The sequence below is a fragment of the Astatotilapia calliptera genome, chromosome 16 (assembly GCF_900246225.1).
Source record: "Astatotilapia calliptera chromosome 16, fAstCal1.2, whole genome shotgun sequence".
In the NCBI taxonomy this organism is placed as follows: Eukaryota; Metazoa; Chordata; class Actinopteri; order Cichliformes; family Cichlidae; genus Astatotilapia; species Astatotilapia calliptera.
In genome coordinates, this window is record NC_039317.1 from 3,180,655 (window position 1) to 3,192,082 (window position 11,428).

An 11,428-nucleotide genomic window follows, 5' to 3' on the forward strand; every position below is an offset into this window, starting at 1 on the left:
CCACACCTCCAAAGACTGCTACACTCACTCCCACAGTCACACATAATTTTGACCTTTATCTGTCAGGCGGTACATTCCAGCGGTGTGTGTGTGTGCGAGATTATTATTACACCCTGCTGTTTCTGCTCCAGCTCACTCAGTTTCTAGTTACGTCTTGTGCTGTCATCTGTGCGCGCATGCACACAGCAGAAAAGTAGTTCCCACACTAATCATGCCAACACACACTAGCCCATAATATAAATACTGTGTTTTTCTAACGTATTTAGCTCCAAGTCTTACATAGTTTTGGTCTGAGCTGAGCTACATTGAAATAATTGCACCCAGTTTTGAAATCCCGACCTTGTGTAAAATATTATTTTTATGTAACTACACCATCTAAAGTAGGGATTTTAGCTCGATTTAATCAGTAGTTGCTGATGTATTTATTTATTTAGTAACTTATGTGTGCTTACAGCTGGGCAGCCCTCAGCAGAAGCCCAAGCGGTTACGGGTGTTGGCCGACGTGTCGGGCAGCATGTACCGCTTCAACGGTGTGGATGGCAGGCTGGAGCGCTCCATGGAAGCTGTTTGTATGGTCATGGAAGCTCTTGAGAACTATGAGCACAAATTCAAGGTGAAAACGCTACATCGCGCATCACAATACAGAAGATTCTATGTGACTTTTCCTAAGTCAGGTGATAGATAACAGCTGCATGTCCAGTATATGGAGTTTACTTCACATGAACAATTACTGTGCTTCCTTTGTGTTAGTACACTTTTATATAGTACACTTCATACCCTATATACTTAGTGTAAATCTTTATTTTAACTTAAGTATCAAGTAGTCGTACATGAAATAATAATAACTATTCAAGCTTTTGTTTCTGGTGTGAAATTCATAATTGCCATAATTCCTGAATTGCACCCTCGTATATCAAAACATGCAGTGTGTCTTTTAAAGCCTTTCTCATGACACACTGTGATCTAATTTGTCAGTGCTTTATTGGGTAGGAATTGGTAATACAGTTGACGCTTTTCATGGAAAATCAGGAGTCCGTTGTAGCCACGAGAAGTGGAATCGGTCCAGAGATGGAGCATGAAAAGAGACAGGGGGAGACGGGAGTGCATACAAAAAAAGTTTTGGAGAGAGACAGACTTCTTGGCCCCTTAGTGACACTCAAGCCAACCTAATACTGATCACATATCACACAAACTCGCATACACATTTTTCAGTGTTCCACATGGCATTTCAGTCTCACTGCTGTCTTTGAATAACACTCCTTACATAAAAGAGCGTCTGGTAACGCATAAGATATATACACTGTCACCATTATATGCGTGTTTGCATCTTACAATCATCCACCATCGATAGTCAAACGTGTCACTTTATAGTTTGATGCCTTTTTTTAGTACACTCTTTAGGCACCCATTCACAATCCTGAAGTGGATGACGCCCACTGTGGATTGACATGGCCTTAATTTTGGTGACATTGAACCTGGTTAGATTTAGAGCTATGTGTTAGACTTTATGAGTCATGTAGCAAAATAAACCCTGGAAAAACAATACAAAATTGACAGCACCAAAAGGTCTTCTTACCCAGCAACAGTGATATGGATGCATGAGACACACAGTCGCATACCTTTGACCACCACAGTCATAACTGCCCTTATTAGATGTGGCTCATATACATAATACCTGGGTCTTCAAATAGCTGCCTGGGGGCTCACAGTGTCAGGCTGAGTGTGAGCTGCCTTATGTAAGTCAGTTATGATGGATGGTCTGGTGGAGACATGTAAACCTCTGACACTGTTAACATCTTGCAATGTTCGCATTTACAATGTGACCTTTCTGCACCTTCACACCTCTGTCGGGGAGACTGTTACATTACAAGTTAAGTAACAAGTCAAATCACTACAGTCTTTACTTAAATGTTGTAACAATGTGTCTTTTGTGTCTTTTAACTCTTTTCTCTACACAGTATGACATAGTGGGCCACTCGGGCGATGGCTACGACATTGAACTGGTCACGGCAGACAAAATCCCCAAGAATAACAAGCAGAGACTTAAAGTCCTGAAGGTATTCTCATGCTTTGTTTTGCTCACCCAATTGGACTGCAAAAAGTGTTTTGCATGCATTTCTTTCTCTTTAACATCTGTGTTCACATGAAATTGTACATTAAGTCAAAGTAGCCACACAAACTGATGAACATCTCCAAACGATGTCATTTGGGGCTGCAAGTATGAAGCTAAATAAAATCTGTGGCTTGCTCTTTATTAATCAGCCTTTTCCTTGCACTTCAGGTCATGCATGCCCACTCTCAGTTCTGCATGAGTGGTGACTACACTCTGGAGGGGACGGAGGCCAGCATCAAGGAGCTGGCGAGAGAAGAAGCAGATGAGCACTTTGTGGTGGTGCTGAGCGACGCTAATCTGGAGCGCTACGGCATTCGGCCCGAGCGCTTTGCCCAAGTCTTGACCTCTGACCCACAGGTCAATGCCTTTGCCATTTTCATTGGCTCCCTTGGCGATCAGGCTGAAAGGTAAGGAGGTGAAGATGATGATAACTTGGGTGGAGTTAACTAAGAGCGAGCAAAGGGCAAAAGAGATGGAAAGAAAAGAGGAGTAGATGAAGGAACATGAAGATGCAAAGAACTCATCATGAGACAATTCTTAAGTTCTGGGGCTCCAAACAGTTGCATTTAGTTAGTTTGCTCTTCAAGGTCATCTTCTCATGCACCTCTGTATTGCTTCCAACACTGCTTTTATTTTTCTGATTGCTTATGTCTGCTTGCACCTGTGTCGTTGCAATTTAAAAATGGACCTCAAATTTACACAGTGAGTGCTTTGAAATCTGGAACTATTGTTAATAATGATCTCATTGGCTCCACTTTGAGGGCTGAGGTCGGTATTTACTTATGTATATCATCACTCTAGGCTCTTGGCTAACTAAGGGTTAGCATGCTGTCTGTGCAGATCCTTGCAAAGACCCTAAGTTGTGTTAGCAGCATAATGTGGTTGTTTCTGTCCTGGATGCAGTTTGCACTTTACCATTGCGCCCTCATGCTTTTGTGCAATAAAAATAAAAGTCCTTATCCACGCTGTAGACCGTGGCTCTATTTTCCTCCTCAGCCACACAATCTGAAATCAGCTGATTGTAGTGCAGGTGCGAGTGGAACTGATAAGCAAGCAGACTAAACAAATAGAAATACTAGGAATAGAACTGCTAGAAACGGTTCTCAATTCCCATCCCTAGTTTCCCACAGATTCATGTTGCTGAAAATTTGTCCACTCCCTCTGATTGAAAGCAAAGTGCAGGGTTACTGTTTTGACACACCAGAGGGAATCTAGTGGCATATTAGAGACAGAAGGGCCAGGAGACAGAAAGAGCCCTCCAGTGCTTTCAGTGCTGCGGTTATCACTGAAAGCAGTCCCAGAGATGAATGAGGAGATAACCCTGAAGAAGAGATTGACCAATTTTTATTTAGTTAAGGTTTTAAATCTTCAATTTCAATTCCAGAATGTTAAAGTAGCTCCTTTTGGGCTGTATTAAAACATCAGCATCCCCATCTGCTGCCTGTCCTTACTGTCCTGTCTCAGATCAAGTTTCCAGGCCAGATGAAAGCGCAACAAGTGTACTCGTTAACCTGCTCCTCCTCATCCTCATTGCCATTCTACTGCAGGCTTCTACTGTAGCGCCTTACCAGACGTACATCCTCTCTGTTGAGGCTTGCAGGCCTTGAAGCTTTAAACTTGTTGAAGAACTGCCTGGCTTAATGCAGTCTTTAGCTCCAGGAGCTTCAGAAGATAATAAACCTGTTCTATGCTTTGCTCACGAAGAGCAGAAAAAAAGCAAAGATAGAAAGAGACAAGAAGTCAACTACTCTTTAAGGGCAGGCTGTCAGAATTTGAAGATAGAAATTAAAATAATATCTTGTCATGCCCTGGAAGCCCTGGAATTGGTTATGGATGCCCTTAGAGTTATATAATTTTCCTTCTTGAGCAACACTTTGGGAATGCTAATTTTATATCCCTGTTGACTGCCCATGTGTGTGTATGTCCTGAGAGGAGAAATGCATAGGGACACGGTTGAATGAAAGAACAAAGGCAGAGGCTCATTAGAGTAAATGGGTTTATACAAATGATTCAAAGGCATTGGAGGTGGCTCTGTTGTCTTGTTGCTGAGCTCCACCGAGTGAAAGGCATCTCTTTCATCCACACACACTCATACACTGTATTCTTTTAATGGGAATATGTAGTGCCAGCTCACACAGCAAATACAAGTAGTCTCTTTTAATTTTGGGAAACAATTCCAGTGCTAAAGTTCAGTTCCTTTCTTTGACCTCTATCTTCATTCTCTCTTCGTGTTCTTTTGTTTCAGACTCCAAAAGACCCTTCCAGCAGGGAGGTCCTTTGTCGCCATGGACACCAAGCAGATCCCCCAAATCCTGCAGCAGATCTTCACCTCCACAATGTTATCGAGTGCTTGATGCAAACACATAGTACATACCGTCCACTCACTTGTTATCTCACACACCCAAAACTTCAAAAAGTTTGTTGTGAAAGCGCTGAAAATCTTCACACTCTGTGTCAGATCAAATGACTTTATCATGGCTGCAGCAGGTCCGGAGGGGTCGCATTAGCACGAGCCGGGGGTTTGACAGTTTGTTATTGTTAAGAAGCCTGTTAGCATGACAGAGTAACTAATGTTTAGATATTTTGCTGTGTCCCTCTGGGAACAGCTACAGTACACAAAGTGTGTGATCTCTTTTAGTGTGACTGTAATCTGCTGTGTAATCGGTGACGCGTATGCCTGGAGCCTGTCTCAGATCCCATTTAGGGATCAAACACAGCCTAACAGCTGTTCTTTTTAATTGTGTTTTTGCCCCTACACACACACACACACACACACACACACACACACACACACACACACACACACACACACACACACCTTTGTCCTCTATCGGGCTGTGAGAAACTCAAAGGGAAGGGCCATGGAGTCGTGACAGCATCCATTTATGTCAGAGCTCCTGACTTCTTGTCTGTCACGCAGAAAAATGCACATACACACACAAGAAAGCCGACAGTAAAGCCCCACCTGACCGACACTAGGATGCGCCGAGCAGCAATAACTTGGCGCCTTTGGTATGTTGGGACTGCCACCAGGGAATTTCCCACCTGGCTGCACGCGGACTTTAAAGCCTGCCGCTGTTGTACACCCCCATGCTGTGTGAGTGTGCGTGTATGTGTGTGTGTGTATTTTCCTAGAGCATCTATGTCAACATGTGCAGACCCTTTTCTTCCTGTCTGGTGGAACATGTGTTGCCTCGTGTGCGCTCAGAGCTGCCTTTCATTGCAAGAGCTCCCAAACACAAAATACTTTCACTGCGAGACAGATGAAGAGAAAAATACAGGACTAGTGGGTCAGTGTGTATCAAACATCATATCGGTGTCTTCCCTGGTTGTCATAGTTTTTGTTCATGCCTGACTATGTTGAATCAATAGAAGCCTGTCCAGCTGTCAGCCTCTATTGATTTCTGTGAGTGAGGCATATGCCATTTTTTTATTAACCTACTTTAATTTGCCTCTGGCTCCTGGGCTGCTGATTAGTTGGAAATGTAAGATATTTGCTGGGTGGAACCTCATGTTGGGAAGGCATTAAAAAGTGTATATTAAAATTCATACATGTATCTAGTTTTCACATTGTTAATTTCTGGTGAAATAAACTGTAAAAGTAATGTAGAGCATTTTAATAAATGTTAACATTGCTATTTGATTCAATTTCTGCCCCATCACTTCCCTTCTGAAGACTATTTCTGCTGCTGCTCGATTATCCGATAAGTCACATTTCTGACGAGCGTCCTTCCTGGTGTTGCAAAAGAAAACCGTTTATCTGCAGATGTTTTTTTTTTTTTTAAAAACAAGTGGAGATAATGGACGAAGATTAAGTATTTCTTAACAAGAAGCAGTCAGAGAGCGCAAACCTCCGTCAAAGCAGCTCACTCTCTGAGCAGGTTTTACTTTCAGGGAAATCATTTCATATTTTGTAAATTTTTGTTTGGTTTTCTTTGTTCTTTTTATGTTATTTATTTAGAACAGTGCATGTTAATGAACATAAATGTAAAAAAATTACATGAATGTAAACATACCAGATTATAGCCATTTAATTTCCATCTGTTGTCCATAAAAAATAGACATAATAATTCATAAAAAATGCATAATTCATTCATAATAAAAACTCCATCACCAAACTCACACATACACACCATTCTGTTCCCAAATAAAACATTAAAACTATACAACTCATACATGATCACATACTTGATTTGTCCATAACCAGTTTTTAACCTTTGCCTTAAACAAATTGAGTGTAGAGCATTCTCTAATGGGTTGAGGACGACTGTTCCACAGATGGCCACCCTTGACAGAGAGGACGTTCTGCCCAAATGCTGTCCGTCTGTGGGGTATAAACAAGTCTCCTCGGGTTGAAGCTCGAGTGGTCCTGTCTGAGCTTTCTTTATGCCTAATGAACTGCTTTAGTGGTGGTGGAGCAAGGGAGTGTAAGACTTTATATATTAAACACAATCTTTTAAGTTTCACTAAGTTATTGAAGTTCAGTAATTTATGTTTTTTTTTAACACATGACAGTGGTGGTGGGAAGTTGGTTTTTTGTCAAGTAGTTTTAAACTTCTTTTATAAATGTTTTCAATAGTTTTAAGTGTTGTTGGACAAGCAAGTGACCAGGACGTCAAACAATAGTCCATATGAGAGATGATCATTGAGTAAAAATAAGTTTTTGCAACATTCATATTTAAATTATTACGTATATGATTAAAATTTCGATTATTAAATTTAAGTACCTGGGACTCTTTATTTATGTGACTCTTGAAGGATAATGTTGGGTCTAGAATGACCCCAAGATATTTAAATTCTGGAGCTAATTCAAGCTCTACTCCATCCAGGAATATTTTTAAATAATTTTGATAATTATTATTAATCATTTTTAAATGTACTTTGAAAACTTTGTAGTCCAGTTAAAATCAGATAAGGGATGCATGAAGATGTTTACTTTGATTACAGAAACCTTCTGAAGGAGTAGGCGATGGTATGATTTGTAAATAACTGGACAAATAGCTTTATTTTATAATGCAATATTATACTGCAGTGTATTTTTAACTAGGCAATTCATTCTCTTTCTTTAAAGATACAAGACATTGTGGGGTCAACCTTAAAGAAAGGCAGATGTGAAATGTAAAAGTGAGGTCAGAGGTCAAATGTGATATATTTGGATGCAAACTATAATGTAATGTTTAGAGTCCCCATATACCAGATTCGTTCAATAAATGCTTTTAAGTGTAGCTTGAAAGATGAGACATTTTATGAAAGTTTGATATTATTTGACCTTGAAGAAGAGGTCAAAGGTCCAAAGTAAGTGATATTTAGAATCCCCATATATCATCCCCTATATGCCCCTATGGTGTCAGTATAAGCAATGACAGTAATGGCAACAGGTCTATATAGTTTTATTATCACTTTGACATTCAGTTCAATCGATTGACCTTGAAGGAGAGGTCACAGGTCAAATGTGACATGATATTAAAGGACCTTGAAGACTTCAGTGGATAGAAGCCAGATTTTAATAGATTGTTAACATGAGTCCACTTTACACGCCTTTTTAAAAATTTTTTTTTTTTAATCAGAATTCATTAAAAACTTTCTGACCTATCATGTTTACAGACTGAAATAATGGCAGCGATACACACAAGCGTTTGCTGGTGGTAATAAGTGGAGACTAGTCTCTAAATTGTAATTTTACAGAAGAAATGAAGTAAAACTTCCAGTTGGAGAATGGCCACTGCTTGCTATTAACACAAAAACTGACTTCTTTAGTTCATAATTCGTAAAAGTGCTCCGGGCTGCCCCTTTCTTCCAGTGGGTTGTCACGGATCCGCATGTTTTAATTTGGCACAGATTTTGCACTAGACTCTCTTTTTTTCCTGATGCAATCATCTTCCAACATTTATAATACATTCAGAAAAAAAACCTTTTGCTTTTGCTTGACACAAGCCGTAATTGTGAGCAGATTAAAGGACATTTTGCAAGTGTTGGTTAGAGTCAACATTTATAATTTCATATTCAGTGTCAGCAACATATTTAGGATGTTTAGTAAAACCACGAATGATATGTGGGCAATAATGCGTTACTGTGTTGTGTATAATTCTACAAGGGAACACAAGAACTCCATTCTTAGAAACCGAGGCAGTTCTTTGCATCCCAGACCGCTCGGCTTTCCTCTCATTTCCTGCTGGTCACTTTTTCCGTGTGCCTCAATGATCCATTCATTGGACCACAATCACCAGGCCCACCCTCCCACTGTAGCCAAAACAACTGTCTGCATACTATGTGCTGTTGTTCACATATACGCACAGCATGCTGATAGCTCTGGTGCTACATTCATTGTGTTCTTTGGGTTTCCGTGCTTTACCACCAGAAATAATTTGCCACACAGTTCTCGCTGCTTTGAAGTCTTTCCTCCTCCGGTGCTCGGGTAATGACGTTTTAGAAGATTATTTATGTTCTCAGTCAATGGCTGTCATGACTTTCTCTGACTATGCTGCTTCCTCTGTTTACTCTTAGTGGGCCTGTGAGGAAAAATAAGCGCCCTTTCTATAACACAGAGGATCTTATTTCAAGAAATATATGAGGTTTATGTGAAGTTTACAACATGCACATGCAAAATAAGATTCATTTACATAAGAATGTTGCTGGTATACAGTGAGTATGTCTACACTAACCTCTGCTTGAGACTGTCTGCCCAGTGTGCTGGTAATTACATACTGCTGCTTGCTTCCTGTGCTATACTGCTTTATTGACTCATTGTTTGTCACGCTGAATTTGCAATGACAAATGGTTTTAGGATAACTTTGTGTGCCGACACACACTTAACCTGTTACACTCATCCTAAGTCCCTCTACAAACGCAAAATAAGACGTGGTATAGTGGGGCGTTACATTCATTAGTCACAGTTAGATGTGTGTTTATCTTGTGTTTCCCCCTTCTTACACGCTGGCATACCCTATGAGTCACATTGTATTTTTTTGCAGTTGGCAAAATGTGCAATCTATTTTCAGCTACTTCTTGCTGATGTTGTTACATTTCATGCCTGGGCACACAAATACATGTTCACTACGTACTGTAATAAGTGTGAGCAACTCGCATGGCTGGCTTTGGGTTAAACTACAGTGGGACTGATCACAGGAGGGACACCACAGGGAGAGATTGACTGTGACTGTGATTGATTGCTGATCTTGTGGCAGCCTAGCAGGAGACATGAGGTGGGGTGATTGCTTTAGTGCAGGGGTCCCCAATCCCAGTCCACGAGGGCCGGTGTCCTGCAGGTTTTAGATCTCACCCTGGGTCAACACCTGAATCACATGATTAGTTCATTACCAGGCCTCTGGAGAACTTCAAGACATGTTGAGAAGGTAATTTATCCATTTAAATCAGCTGTGTTGGATCAAGGACACATCTAAAACCTGCAGGGACACCGGCCCTCGTGGACTGGGATTGGGGACCCCTGCTTTAGTGTTTCCCTATAAACATTAAAAGCAGGGGCATATGTGCTCATTGTAGCTGCTGGGTGATTGATGCCAGTCTTCTAGCTTGCTTGCAGCCCTGTATGTTAGGAATGTACCCACAGGAATGTTACCTGCTCAGTAGATGGAAACATTTCTCAAAAACACAGACTCTGTTTTTTGTTTCAATAAACACATTGCTGTAAATGTACATCTTTGTGTGAACGATATGTGCAATGGCAGCTTTACTTTGGCTTACTGGGGCGCTCTTAAGCAGAATCCTTATGCCAGACAACTATCTCATCCAGCTCTTCTGGAGGCACACCAAGGCATTCCCAAGGCAGCTGAGAGGCACCAGAGGTCCTGGGGACAGCAGCTCTTTCCCAATGTGGAGTGAACACTACATTTTTCCAACTGGGAACTATGGCCTCAGACTAATGATAATTAATACTGAATCTCATCCTAGCTACTCCACACTGAAATACAAACCAGCCTATTCCAAACTGGAGATTGAAGACAACAGAATTACATCATCTGCAAAAAAGCATACCTGTAGATAGGTACCTGGTACCCTCTATTTTTTTGGCTGCACCCAACAACGGACTCCTTCTTTTCAAGCTCTTAATACTACCATGACGCGGATGACTGAGAACCTATAGAGACATTGTACAGGGGCTGAAGAGCCATCAACAGTGAGACAGATAGCATTCTGTTTGGTCTGTTACTTTGCAGGTGAGTCTTATGCTTCAGTGCAGCCACATTTCTTATTGTTTATGGAAGCAGGGTGCGTTCCTCATTTGAATTAGGTGAAGTTGTAGCACATTTTCTGGTACTCATTAGCTGGTAGTATCAGTCTATGTCTGAGTCTGCGGAGACAAGAATGTCTGTGTTGTAAAGGGAAAGGAGAAAAACAGCAAGAGAGAGGCCTCATCTGCCTAAAAAAGGTCTCTCCTGGGTTGGGCACACACCCACACCTTACACACACATCCTGACAAATAGCCACCTGACATCCACCCCTGTCAAGCCCTAATTGAGTTGGACATGAAATCTCGGGAGGTGCTTTATGAGCTGTGCTGCTGACAGACCCAAAGACAGAGTGGCGGAGCACCTGACACATAGAAATGCTGATACGGAGACACATGGGCCGCCAGTCAGACTGTTGGAGCAGTGATGAAAAACAAACTGCGGTACAGAGAGGATTACACGTCTTTATTTCATCACATCATTCAAGTTCTCCTGACACAATTTTTGTTCCAAACATGAGTGTATGTTGATGAAATGATTAAAGGCAAACCTATTATTGATATAACCCGGGCAATGTGTTTTTAGCATGTCAGTATGTCAGTGTTATATGCAGATATAAATACGATTAATGCTAACTAGTTTTAATGTACTTTTTGTGGGAAACAAATTAGTTTTAAGTGCAGTTTTTCAGCATTAATATGTTCTTTTTACCATGTAGTTGGGACATCCCACCCCTGTCAGTACCGCATTGTTGTAGTGATTGCTGGTCAAAGGTAAGGTTTTAAGGAATCTCACTTTCAGCAGGCTGTTAGTCAAAGGAGTAGCTCTGTGCTGAAGTGTGGCTCCAGAAATGAAACGCTTGGTCAGTATAGATTCCTGTCTCTAGTGGTTATGGAAGGAAACTCAACATTTTAAAACTAAGGATAGTCTCTGTTTTTCCAGAGTGCCCCAGTCACTTCCAGTCACTGGTTTAGTGCCAATATATTACGGAGAGAGGAATTTTTCCCAGACAATGAGAACGAATAACTACATGACAGGCACAGGAAGAGACAGCTTCTTGTTTGTTTCAACGTCCTGAACAGCTGGTTGGGTTCCTTAGTATCACTGCTTGGGTCTGTGCTTTTGAACA

General features: G+C 41.1%; 1 protein-coding gene across 1 annotated transcript in view; it reads left to right on the forward strand.

Moving 5' to 3' along the window:
• The window catches only part of vwa8 (von Willebrand factor A domain containing 8), an 86,391-nt gene extending 80,630 nt beyond the window's left edge, over window positions 1-5,761 (forward strand). Inside the window, exons 42-45 of the mRNA XM_026145979.1 lie at window positions 455-613; window positions 1,959-2,057; window positions 2,282-2,520; window positions 4,359-5,761. Coding sequence (XP_026001764.1) covers window positions 455-613; window positions 1,959-2,057; window positions 2,282-2,520; window positions 4,359-4,467 — 606 coding nt within the window. The 3' untranslated portion in view covers window positions 4,468-5,761. The remainder of the gene's footprint in view (window positions 1-454; window positions 614-1,958; window positions 2,058-2,281; window positions 2,521-4,358) is intronic.
• Window positions 5,762-11,428: the final 5,667 nt, after the last annotated feature.